Here is a 13179-nt window from a genome sequence, read left to right as displayed (position 1 = left end):
TTATGCATATTAAAGAAGGGGGGGCGGCAAATACAAAAGAAAAATAAGCGAGAGTGAGTGAGAGAGGGAACAAATCAGGATGCTTGAGGGAATCCACGTGGTCGCCAATCTGTAACTGATCAGAGCAGCGACACAGAAGCAAAACCCCCAGCGCCTAACGCTAAATATATTGCAATGGAGAAACCGTCCACAATGGGGTGTCTATGTCCTTAGCAGAGTCCTGGGGCTGCCGTTTAAGAGACTCTCCCCGTACTCCCACCCTTTTTGCACCTAGTAAACCACGCGATGTAACAACGGAATCTGGTTCTGTGTGTGCGCTGTGGGAGTGTGCGCTTTGCAAACCATCTGGGCTCCATCCTGCGCGGTTGGAACCACGATCGATCCAGGACGAGTTGGGGGAGTTGGCGCTTGCCTGTGTCTCCTTCCTCTCCCTGCTCCTCTCTAGCCCCCACCCCATCGTTCGCTCTGCACAAACGTTTCGCGGGTGGAGGGACGTAGGTTTTCAGCACCAGGAGGCCGTGGACCTTCTCTGGAGGCTGCAGTGCACCCTCCAGAGGGCCAGAGCTGATTGCAACCTGCTCACCACGACCCTCCCCCTACTCCCCAAATTGGCTGCCCCAGGCTGTTATATTACAGGCGGGGCGCTGTACCGGTGCGGGAGTCCAGGAAGGCTGCGTGACCTTCCAGCGAACTCCACCTCGGCCGGGGGTGGGAGGGATGGAGGCTGCCCCGGGGCCTGCTGGCTGTGTATCGATCCCCCAGCCTCAGCCAACACAAGTTCTCCCGGTACAAACCCCTCCCTCCCTTCTGTGCTTTCCCAGCCTTGCAGGCTTCTAACGCCTAGCTTGTGGCGCCCTCCTCTCTTTCCCGCAATAAAGTGAACCGGGTGGGTATGCATCCCCCGCCCTAACCCTCCCCTTCCCCCTCCCCCCTCTGCCTACTAACCCCGCGCACAGAGCTCGCCGCCAGCGGGCCCCTTCCACCCAGTGTATCATAATGCCCAACGCTCTTCTCCTCCCCCTCTCTTAATCAGAAACGTGGTCGCGAGCCCCCCCCCCCCGCGTGCATACATTAGGGTCTGCTTTGCATGCAGCGGCAGGCACAGAACGGAGGAAGAAGGGGCGGGGGCGCTTTTGCCCGCCTCTTCCCTCCAGGCCCCGTTAGCCACCCAGTTTCAGCTTCGTTGTAACGCCGCCTCGTTAGCGGAGCACGCCGCGGCCCCAGTGCCCGGGCTGGAGAAACACAACCCAACTCTCTGCAGAAGGGCACCAAAGCCAGAGGTTCCTCAGCCCCGAGCGCACAGTAGGGTGAGGAGGTGGCGAGAGGCCGACCACTCGGTGTGTGCATTTTGGAGAGAGCTCCAGCCTGAAAATGGGAGGGGCTCTTTTTTTATTATTATTATTTTTTAAAGCGCATTCATTGAGGGCCTTTCTATTTTGCATACAGTAAACTGGGCAACAATTCCGTCTTGCCTGTAGCACAATAAGGGCTCTTTTATTCTAGAAGCGTTAAATCCGGGCTAACCCCTCTCGTATCCGTGCCTCGAGGCGGAGAAGGCGCACTCGTCCCCGGCCCGGCAGCCGCGTTAGACTGGAAGCTGCTCTCCCGGGCGGTTCGATTCCCAGCGCATCCCGGGAACGTGTGTAATCGGCCTCTCGGCTCTCGAGGCTGCAGGCGGCCGGCCTCCCTCCGCCTCCATCCTCTCCGTAGTCCTCGCCCCTCCCCCTCTCCCCGGAACCCGCGCTCCGCGTCGGGCTCCTGGGCTTCCTTCCCCCCCTCCTTTTCCCGAGTAATGCCGCTCCCGGAGGGCGGGGCACGCAGTTATCCAGGTTGCGGGGCGGGCGGGCGGGCGGCAGGCTGCGGCCCGGGCCTCGGGATGGCGTAGCCGCGGCGCGGCGTCGGCAGCGCGGGCCCGAGCCCGCTATACAGCTTGCTGGGCCGGCTGGCGCGGCCCGGCCCTCGGCATAGCGGCCGCGGGGTGCAGGCGGCCGGGCGGCGCCGAGCGGGCCAGGCAGGTTCCGGGGCCCGCGGCCCCCCCCTCCGCCTCCCCGCCCCCCTGTGTTGTCGCCTCTCCCTCTCGCTGCTTCACTTCACGGGGCGAACATGGCGCACAGCTGTCGGTGGCGCTTCCCCGCCCGACCCGGGACCACCGGGGGCGGCGGCGGCGGGGGGCGCCGGGGCCTAGGGGGCGCCCCGCGGCAACGCGTCCCGGCCCTGCTGCTTCCCCCCGGGCCCCTGGTCGGCGGCGGCGGCCCCGGGGCGCCCCCCTCCCCCCCGGCTGTGGCGGCCGCGGCGGCGGCGGCGGCGGCGGGAAGCGGCGGGGTTGGGGTTCCAGGGGGAGCGGCCGCCGCCTCAGCAGCCTCCTCGTCGTCCGCCTCGTCTTCGTCTTCGTCATCGTCCTCAGCCTCCTCTGGGCCGGCCCTGCTCCGGGTGGGCCCGGGCTTCGACGCGGCGCTGCAGGTCTCGGCCGCCATCGGCACCAACCTGCGCCGGTTCCGGGCAGTGTTTGGGGAGAGCGGCGGGGGAGGCGGCAGCGGAGAGGTAAGGGGGCGAGGAACCCCCAGGTCCGGGGTCTCGACCCTCTGCGGAGCCCCCTCCCCTCCCCCATCCGGGATTGTGGAGCATCCCAATTCGGGGACCATCCTGGGGTCCCTGACCCGGGGCAGATGGCCCTCCCATCTCGGGACCCCCATCCAGGGGTGCAGACCCCCAGGCGTCCCCACCCCGGGGTTCGGACCCATCTGGCCGAGGGCGTTTGACCCCCACCCTCCTTCCCCTGACCCTTCCCCACATCCCCTGGCACAGACCCCTCGCCCGGGTTTCCCATCCCGGGACTGAACCCCTCCTCCCTTTCACAGATTACCTCATCCGAGCGAGATTCCTCCCTCCCTCCCTCCTAGAGACTTGATCCCGCCACATCCCCGCCTCCCTTTCTGGGCAGATGTTTTACTCCTGGGGCAGTTTTCCTCTTGGGCATCTCTCGGGGGATGGCCTCATCCAAAGCCACGTTCTTCTCCCACCCTTGGGGACCGATGTCCCTTCTAGCACCTTGCTTTCGAAAACCTGATGAACCCTCGCTCCGTCCCCGGCCCAGGTCCCTACACTACCAGCCACTCCCCCTTCCTTCACCTCCACCCGCACCCCCCCTACCCCCAGCGGAGAGGTCCTCCCGTCATCCCGCCCTTCCCCACCAGGAAAAAGCTACTTTCCTCTCCACCTTGCCTCCCTTCGCCTTCTTTCCCTCTGAAGATAACGGCGATCTCCTCCTACAGCAGTCTGTTTCCCCCATTTTACAGAGCTGCAGTTTCTAGCCTATTGGTAGCAGGGGATTACTCTACCTTCACTCCACCCTTTCCCTCCTTTAGAATGAAGGATTAGTGGCATCTTCGAGGGGAAAAGTGTCCACTGTCCCCTAGGCTCAGAGAAGAGCAGCTTTCCACCATTCCCCCTGGAGAGGAGGCAGGTTTTCCCTCCAGCTCTGGGGAAGGGGGCCCTCGTGAGGGGCGGTGTTTGTGGGGTACTTGGGCAGCATCCTCCCAGGGGAAGCAGCTGCTCTCCTACCCCACCCACTGCGCCTGAGAGCACGCAGTCTTCAAACCTAGCTCCCTCCCGCCCTTCTCCTTTTCTCCGTCATTTCATTATTGATCCACCTTTTCCTAGGCCAATCCTGGGGCTTGGAAGGGGTGGGGGGAAGCAGGGTTGGGGTGAGGAGAGTAGATAAGGGACAGTTTTACTGTAGTGCGGTGGTGGTGGCTGCTTCTGGTTGAGAGAAAGAGGGTTATGAAGAGGTTATAAAGCAAAGTTATTCCTTAGGAGGAGTTAGCGTTCTCTCTCTGATTTGTTTGAGGGGGACCCAAGGTGGATGAAGGATCTCCAGCTTTGCCCCTTCCACATTTAGTACTGGGGCGAGAATGGGGATGCTTTGATAGGCATTATTCAGCCCCCTTCAGCCAAAAGGAAAGTTGCCCTGGGAAGGGAAGTTGAGTTCAGGTTCAGCCAGTGGCGTTGCGCATTTGTTTTCCATTGGATGCAGAAGGGGGAGTTTGAATCGTAGGGGAAGGGGGAGAATGGGATGGGGGATGCTAGGAAGAAGAGCAGCTGCTAGGGGCTGAAGCGGAGGGGGGTAGGGGGTTGCTGCTTTGGAGTGCTCTTGATTGAAACAGAAAGGGAAAGATAACAACCAGCCGTTTCCTGCGTGCTCTGCCGTTGGTGCACACAAAATATCCTGGGCAAACCCCTCGTCCCCTATTGTGCCCCGCACCCCTTTAGATCTACAGAAAGATCCTGGGCAGAAGGGGAGGGAGGAGATCCCAGGGACCCTGGCCCCTCCTTTCAAGGAGCTGGCATTTTTTAGTTGTTAGTCTTCCTGCCTCCTTTTTTAAATCGTTTCTAAGGCATCCTGATCAGGAGACTGACAACAACCCGCCTTCTGACAGAGCAAGGAGGACATGATGGGGGCGTGTTCCTTGCGATGTAGCTAGCTGCAGCGTCCCTTTTCCCTGCCTCTCTCTGCTCTCTCTCCACCTCCTTTTCCCAGCCTTCAGAAGGCAGCTGCAGTCAGCAGGGTTGTTTGAGACTATTTATTGGTTGCTGTAGATTATTATTTTTTTTTTGAAAGGCCAATTCTGTATTTTTTAAGCTAACAACACAGATCCCATGTAGTTGGAGAACCAAAGGCCTCATACATGACAAAAAGACTGAACCGTTCAGGTTACTTGCATGGAGTTGGTGCTTAAATGTGAGTTGATTTTGCTTTTTTAAAAGATACAGCAGCAAAAAAAAAAAAAAAAAAAAAAAAAAATAGACTTACTGACATTTCATTTACCTGCTTGTTTTCAAAATTGAGACTTGCCTGGTTATATGTAGAATTTTAGCCCCATGTATATTTGAGTATAATAAGAAAGTCTCTATTAGGAGAAGTTAGTCTATTTTTAAGGGGATCCTGAGAAGCATTTTCTTCTTGTTTAGCATGCTTATTTATTTTATACTGAAGGACCAAGTGTTCACATTCCAAATGTTATCACATATTCAAAAGCAAAGTTTTATGCTGACAGCTTCCAATCATAGCTTTTCAAGAGACTGGTTAGAAAGAGAGCCACCTGGATTCAGGGACCTAATGTCTGGGCACCAGAATATTTTATCTGTTGGTCTTTGACAAATCACCTTTAAAGTTTTAATCAGGTGCTAACATTTTCTTATCCACTGGCATTATTTTGCTTAGCAGTAGTATGTAGTGTAAAGCCTGTCAAGGAAATGCAGTAATTTCAAATAAAATCATATTAATACTTATTTTCTTCAAAACTTTTGCCTGAACAGTAGTTGCTACTTCATTATGAGGAAAGTGGTTGAGTCCTTACATTAAACTTCAGTATTTTTTCTGAATTAGGCTTGAATGAGCTGTTGTTCCATTGGTAAGCCTTTTATGTGGTAGTTTGAGTTAATCTAGGATGGGTTAATGGTATGCATTCATGAGTGCTAACCCATGGTATGGCTTAGTACTAAACCATGGTGATTATATCCTTTGACCTGGTTGTTTTCAACGTGGAAAGCAAGCATTTTGTTACAGAGTGTTACAAATCAATGATAAAGTTCCAACAAGGAGGTTTAGGGTTCCCTCCAGCTGCCATAGAGTTCTAAAGATTGTTTCTGAGAAGTTGCTCACAGATCTGTATCAAGGCTTGTTTGGATTCATGAAGACATGGTTTGTGATCCAAAGGGATTCTAATTCTAGCCTCTTTAAATTCTGGTTTGCTTTAAGTGAATAATGACTATAACTTCTCCATAACAAAACGTTAGTTAATACTTATTGAACTACTAAGTTAAGGTGGTTGAAAGGTGACAGAACTTCCAGATCAGTTCCGTTTAAACTCCTTTAGCTGTAGAAGATTTGTCCTTTACTGCCACAGGTTCTGAACTTCCCTCGGGATTGATATCTCTCTGAGTAATAACTACATGTAGGAGTTCTTCATGACCAAGGTCTGTCAGAATGGGATTATTTTAAAAAATACATAGGTGTTGCTGATCTCCTGTTTGGGCTTTCTGTGTGACAATTATGAAGTAGAATTAGAGTTTTATTTGATTGAGCACTGTGAGAAATCACAGAGGTCTGCTTTTTCGCCTTCCCTTTCCCCTGCATGGTGTCAGGGTCCCACTTTTCTGAGGATTGTCTCAGGTGGTATATATGTGACTCTACTTTGCCATTTAATTAAACATAGTACAGCATCCTCTCTGTTGACTAGAATTTGGGCTGTTTTAATATGAACCCCAGAAATTGTCTATTTATCAGCGAGTAATCTTTGTTTATTACTTTCATAATCCAGTTACCATTCCTACCACCTCACAAAATGTTAAAAGCAGAATTGCCACCCTGATCATAACATGGCGAACTTTGATTAGATATAAATGGAAACCGAATCACAACATTGGTATGTATTTGTCTGTATTTGAAATGGCAGTTTAGTTCGGGTGGACTAAGGTGGGCTCTTGGGTTGGGCTTAGAAAAGATGGTGGTCCTGGAGTGGGAGAGTGTCTGTGATTTTTTTTTTTTTTGATGTTCGTTGGGCATATGTGCCAAGAGTGGGAGTAGCTCCTTCATTGCCTTCACAGCTAATCCTGAGCTGGGCAGAAGGAAAGTGAAGCAGAGAACACAAGTGGATTAGAAGAAGCCCCTCCGCGTGGAAGTCGATGGACATGGGCTCTCCTCGCACTCATCTCTGTCACTCACCAGTCTGGACAATTTCACTTTTAACTTGAAATTTCCGATCAGTAAAATGAAAAGGTTGGGCTAAATGTCAGCTCAGGAATCTTTTCTGCTCCAGTATTCTGATTCCTCTCTGTTATATTAATTATTTGCTCAGGTCAGAACTTCTTATTCTGAATTTATTTAAAAAGTCAGAGTCAGTGAGACTGTTTGGTAATTTTTTTTTTTTTCTTTTTTTTTTTGGCTGCATTGGGTCTTTGTTGCTGTGCGCGGGCTTTCTCTAGTTGTGGCGAACGGGGGCTACTCTTCGTTGCGGTGCGCAGCCTTCTCATTGTGGTGGCTTCTCTTCTTGCGGAGCACGGGCTCTAGGTGCGCGGGCTTCAGTAGTTGTGGCATGTGAGCTCAGTAGTTGTGGCTTGAGGGCTCTGGCGCGCAGGCTCAGTAGTTGTGGCGCACAGTCTTAGTTGCTCCACGGCATGTGGGGTCTTCCCGGACCAGGGATGGAACCCGTGTCCCCTGCATTGGCAGGCGGATTCTCAACCACTGTGCCACCAGGGAAGCCCTGTTTGGTAATTTTTAATATCAGAGTGTACATTTGCCATTAAACTGCCATTATTATTGGGAAGAGAAATTTGAACTTGGTGGGAAAGTTTTCATTGTATGGACAAAATGTAAGGATTTTATGGAAAAAGTTCTTTGCTGAAGTTGACCAATTTCATTTATAAGAAAAGTGAAGATAAAATTTTAAGTATAACTCATTATCTGGTGTTGAGAGGCCCTCTTGTTTGGCTAAATTTGTTTTCATGTTTTCAATATTGTAGATTCCTGACTCTCCAAAAGGGAAGTTATTTTCAGTCTAGGTGGTATATTCCTTTAGGTATGTGAGCTTTTAAATGAAAAAAATCCAATACACTAATGTATTTATAAATCCAAAGTGATGGTACCTACATTGCAGGGAGTAGTTAATATGCTCTAAAACGTACTTTGGTTTGTACTGAGCATCACAAATGCAGTCTTTAGAACTTTTCTTCATCTTTCACTGAAAGGCATATCACTTGTCCCCATCTTTACCTTCCGTCTAATTATCTTAAGGCACATGCTCTTGTAGGAAATCATCGTTCACAAAACAGTGATTGATCTTTTGATTGGAAGTTGAGAAGAGAAAATACTCCCATCTTGACTCCCCTCCCATCTCTGCTCACCTGGGAGCTGGCCTCCCATAGAGCAGCTGTGCAGGCTTAATATCCATTGCCTTCCTTGCCCTGTGGCTGGGGGGGTGGCAACACTGTTTCGCTTGCTCGGAGGCATAACAGACTGCAGTGCCTCTCTCTCCTTTGGAGACTCATTGTTTTAATTGTAGGTCTCCTAATTAAGATCTCTTTGTGCCTGCCCACATTCCACTAGTGTTGGCACAGAACTTCAGCTTCCTTCTAGCACTTAACTGAAGGCCTTCAGTCCGGCCTTTTGTGAATATCTTGTCTCTTTCCATTCTTCCTCTGCCAAGGTGGAGAGCCCAAGGGCATAGACCTATGAGAAAGGGGGAAGCTTTGTGACTATCACTACTTTGGGAGGAATTTATTCTAGGATTGCTGGGATGGGACCTTCTTTTGTTTGCATATGTTATTCAGGAATTAAGAAAAGTTAAATTACTAATGAGTCTGACATGAGGTACCTACATTTTAGTCAGATTCTTAACCCTATAGGCACTAGTTAGAAGAAGGAAGCTAAAGAGTTTACTATTAAAAAGTGTTTGTTTGGGCCTTATCTAGATTGATTTAAAGCTTGATAAATAAAAGCTTATGGAGTAAATCACAGACGGGGGTTTTGTGGTTGCGAAGACAATCGAATGAAGTTACTGATTGTTCCTAAATTGTATCAGATTTTAAAGCATAGAGTTAACTTTGATATTTGAATTAACTTTTTTGATTAGAAAAGACTGCAGGAGGATCTAGAAATTATTGAGTTAATTAAGAATACTCTTGTAGCCTCCAGTATTTCTTGAGAAGATCAGGAATTGGCTAGGTTTCTAGAGCAGTTTCAGAATAAGGGAAAGTAATTTTTCTGGAAAATGTAGTTTCACTCTAGTTCCCATTATGTTAGTGCTCAAAATACAGCATGTCCTTTAACGGATCTATATGTGCCATGCTAGAGGAAATGCAGTCTTTATTAAGAAGAAGGAATCTTGAATCCTTCACCTGGACCCAGATGGTTTCATTGATCACATCAGTATGAGGCGGACAAAGGGCTACTTTTTTGTTGTTGTTATTGTCATTTCCTTGGTTGTGAAGAAGGCCTGAAAGAAGGAAGTTTATGGCATGCATGAAATAAAGCTGGAGGCCTGCGCTCTTATACCTGAGTGGGTGGTTTTATGGCCTAATTCTCTAATTGCTGGCATTTATGACAGTGTGGATGCAACTGGCCCTGTGGCTGAGGTGGATTATGTTGGGAATAGGGAGAGAAAAGGGGTCCTTTTGTTAGCCTTTTCATTTTCCCCCTCAATAAGTTCTCTGAGAAAGCCCTGAGGAAATACAGAGACACTTGGACTGAGGGAATGGCATCCCATAAAATGGTTCTTTATGTTTTTAAAAAGGACGAGCTGCTTTTCTTGATCTATCCAACGAAATCCATACCACCACTGTTAAATATTTCAGTGAGCTTTGTACCTTGTCAGGTTACACACCAGGGGAAGCCAGCCAGGAGGCTGGAGGTGCTGCTAGGCGTTTGCTTTTAAAGACTAAGACATTTGAAAGAAGAATGTTGTTGTGTGACTTGTAGTTGTTTTGGATGATATAAATCCCCTTGTAGGATTCGTATGAAACTTCTTAGAGGCCAAACTTGGTTTAACTTTTTAGATGTTGAATACAACTATTCTAATGAGTTTTAGTTTTAAGGAAACAGTTAAAGATATAAATGTAAGAGTTAGTTGGCAGTTTTCTGTGCTGTGTATGAAAATTCCCCTTTCTTTGAAATGAGTAGTTGTTTTTCTATTTGACAAATAGACTGAAGGGATTTCCCCAGCTGTTTTACCTTTAATTATCGCTTCAGCAATGCCTTGTGGGGCACCAGTGGTTAGGATCTAGTCAACTGCCATTTATTTCTGGAGTTGGAGTTTTTTCCATATAGTTTATCTGTTTTCTTGCATTTCTGTGTTTTGGGTTTGGTTGGAATGTTTGGGTGTAGATGTTTTGATGTCTCTCATCAGTAAGAGCTATGAACCTTTCTAACATTCGAATTGTTTTAGAGAGAGCCAACCCTTATGGTCCACGCTTTGCTGAAGCATCATTGTTTCATTCTCATTTTACAGCATCAGAGTAATTGTGGCTTTCTGTCTTGAATTAGGGGAGTAATATTACTTGTGAGGAGTGTTTTTGGAGAAATTTTTTTTCACTAAGCTCTCCTTTGTACTATCTCAGTTCTAAAAACTGGGGAGTAGTTAATCACACGTATCTGTAATAAATATCTATACCTAAAGGAATAACTATTTATACGTGCTTGTATTCAACTTCTGTCCATCCATGAGTATTGACTGATTTTTAGATCAAACACAAGCATACAATATTGTCCCTAGATTATTGCCTTTAATTATAAGCAGTAAAACCATGTGGATAACATCTCTTTAAGCTTAGTTAATGAGGAAATCCTTTTGTAATCTCTCCAGCAAGGATTTTTTATTTGTGCATATATAAATACCTTTACAAAGGAAGGACAGAATCTCATTATGTAATCTGTAATAGTGTGAGATAGTACAGCACAGTAATTAAGAGCTATTAAGACCATGGGCTCTGGGTTCAGTCTGCCTGGGTTCAAATCTTGGCTCCATTATTTATTAGCTGAATGACCTTGAAAAACTTTCTTAACCTCTCTATGCTTCAGTTTCTTCATTTGTAAATCAGTGGTAATTGTGCTTCATAAGATTATTGTGAGGCTTAATTGAAATTATGCATGCAAAGTACTTAGCACTTTGCCTGGTACAGAGGAATCCCTAATTATTATTAGGACTCAGATTGAAAGGACAGGAGTGCTTAATCTTTTTTTTTTTTTCCCCACGGAGGTAACAGGTTTTTTTTTACTTGGAGGTATACATATATATGTGTACACATATATAGCTATTCGAGTGCTATAATCTTGACTTTAGAATGTTCTTGATTTTGGTATGGGTGTCAAGTTCATCAGTAAGCTAGGTGGAACCAAACTGAAGCCAGTCACACATCTTGGTAACAGTGGGTACCGTTGGTATCCAGCTAGAATGTAATTAGCGATAAGGCACAAAAGGGAGTAAAAAGAACAGGACAGTAAATAGGCGGGTAGGTAACCAAGGAAGGCAGTGCCTTCATGAGTTGCATAACTGTCAAGCCAAGGCAGCTATATTGGGGTTGCTACCCTTGGTCCCTGTAACTAGTGTTCCTTATCTTTTTGAGTATGACTACTTGGTGATTTCCTAAAACAACTCCGAGGTTCTTCAGGGTTCTTGGCCCCCAAGTTCAGATTCATTAGTCTGTACTTGGTAACTATTTGACATTTGTTCTCAAGTTTTAGCTGAGGGAGAGTAAGTGTTGGTCTGTGGAGATCAATGCAGCTAACCATTTAATTACAGAAGAAATGCTAAGTTGTAGGTTGGAACTTAACTTGAGAAATAAAAATAACCACAAGTAGAATCAAAAACAAGTTAAACTTTACCTAGTAGAGGATAGTATGCTTAAGGAGGAAAAATATAGTTCTGTTTTATCTCACTTAAAAAAAAAAAGGTTTGCTGAAATACTTAATACATTGTCTTTTACAGATGAAGAAACCGAGGTACAGACACGTTAAATAGATTTCCTTAAATCATATGGCTAGTAAGTGGCAGAGCTAGAATTCAAATCCAAATCTGTAACTATTTGAAGGCTTGTTCATGCTCTCTGCACTGTGGTACCTTCAGTCCCTTTCTCTTCTCACCCCATCCAATAAATTTCTGAGGCTTGTCTGTGATACTATTGTATTGTTTCTTTAATCTGTCCCTGTTTTTCTGTTTTTACCATCCTACTTTAAATTTCCATTACCTTTGCATGGATTAAAACTGTAAACTCCTAACCGGTCTCTCTGCCTTCCTTTTCACTGTATAGTGGTGCCAGTGGTTTTCTTAAATACAGATCTGATTCTGTCACTTTATTCCTAAAACCCTTTGACTACTCACTGAATGTAAAATAAGATTTAAAATTCCCAGCCCTTTATAATCTAGCTGGCCTACATTTCTACATTTTGAACATTATCTCCTGAACACACATTTTCACTTAAAGTGCTTCAACCATATTGAACTACCAGTCTATTAGATGTTCTCCACAGTCTGTGTGTACCTGCCTTTATACCTTTGCTAATGCCTTTCCTTTGCCTTAAAATGTTTCCCATCTTGACCTGCCTCTGACTTATTCATCTTTCATGGCTCAGTTCAGATCCCCAGATCCCAACTCTTCCGTGAAGCTTTCAAGATACCACTACTAGCTGAAATTCAACTTCTTTCCTGTTTTCTTACTGTACTTTATACCTACCCTTAAAGAATTTACTCCAGAATACTTTATGTTGTAAATACTTTTGATTGTATCTGTCTTTCCCCCATTAGATTATGATTTCCTTAAGACACAGACCATTTCTGAGTCATCATTTATGTTTTATATTGTTTACAGTGGTGACTTTTCATATAGAAGGTGATCAGTGAGTGTTTGTTGAACTGAAAATTTGGTATACGTACAACTTCTAGGAACACTTTGCAAGGACATATCGCATAAGCTATTATGTTGTTCAAGACTATTAGCAGGATAATTTTGAGTAATTTTTAAAAATAATAAGCTAACTTAAGTACAGCAGAGGAAAGTCTTAAGAGCCATCAAAGGACATTTTTGTAAAAGTACCGATTGGGGCTTTAAAAATGATGTTGAGTGTTATAAAGCAGAAACTAACACACCATTGTAAAGCAATTATACTCCAATAAAGATATTAAAAAAAAAAAAAAAGTGATGTTGAGGAATCCTGATGGGATGGCATCATCTTTTATATAGATAATGCTGGCACTGATCACCCGCTTACTTGAGTGTTGTTTCCACTTCTAGGTTCCTCAACTTAGAGGGGATGAGGATACCTTGGAGAGGTTTCTGAGGAGACTCAAAAGATGATTATGTGATTGGAAGTCAGTCCTATGAGGAAAGGTTGGGAGAATGAAAAGTTAAGAGGCAACTTAATAACTCTTCAAAAAACATGAATGGATCCATTATTAGGAATGGTAACCAGCTGTTTTCCAGCTCTACTGATGCTAAAATAAGAGAAAAATAGGTTTAAATTGAAGCAAAGGGTAGTTGTGTAAGGAACTTGTTGCTAATGATGGTTTTCATTATAGTGATGGCGAAAAGATTACCGAAATAATTTTATGATCTTCTCTGGAGGTGAATTTTAAAGGACAGGAGTCTTGCCTATGTATGTGTAAAATGACTTCTCAAGCTACCTTCTCA

The 13179-nt window shown here is 46.2% G+C and overlaps 1 protein-coding gene across 7 annotated transcripts in view; it reads left to right on the top strand.

The window, feature by feature from the left end:
• Window positions 1-2103: 2103 nt before the first annotated feature.
• The window catches only part of KMT2A (lysine methyltransferase 2A), a 74662-nt gene continuing 63586 nt past the window's right edge, over window positions 2104-13179 (top strand). For 3 of the 7 annotated variants that reach the window (XM_061203494.1, XM_061203495.1, XM_061203493.1), the window contains exons 1-2: window positions 2104-2541; window positions 4640-4738. In XM_061203494.1, the coding sequence (XP_061059477.1) occupies window positions 2104-2541; window positions 4640-4738 (537 nt within the window). The remainder of the gene's footprint in view (window positions 2542-4639; window positions 4739-13179) is intronic. The other 4 variants (XM_061203499.1, XM_061203498.1, XM_061203497.1 and 1 more) reach the window with 2 other exon arrangements.

The sequence above is a fragment of the Eubalaena glacialis genome, chromosome 10, assembly GCF_028564815.1.
Source record: "Eubalaena glacialis isolate mEubGla1 chromosome 10, mEubGla1.1.hap2.+ XY, whole genome shotgun sequence".
Taxonomy (NCBI): Eukaryota; Metazoa; Chordata; class Mammalia; order Artiodactyla; family Balaenidae; genus Eubalaena; species Eubalaena glacialis.
This window is presented reverse-complemented; position numbering and strand designations above follow the sequence as displayed.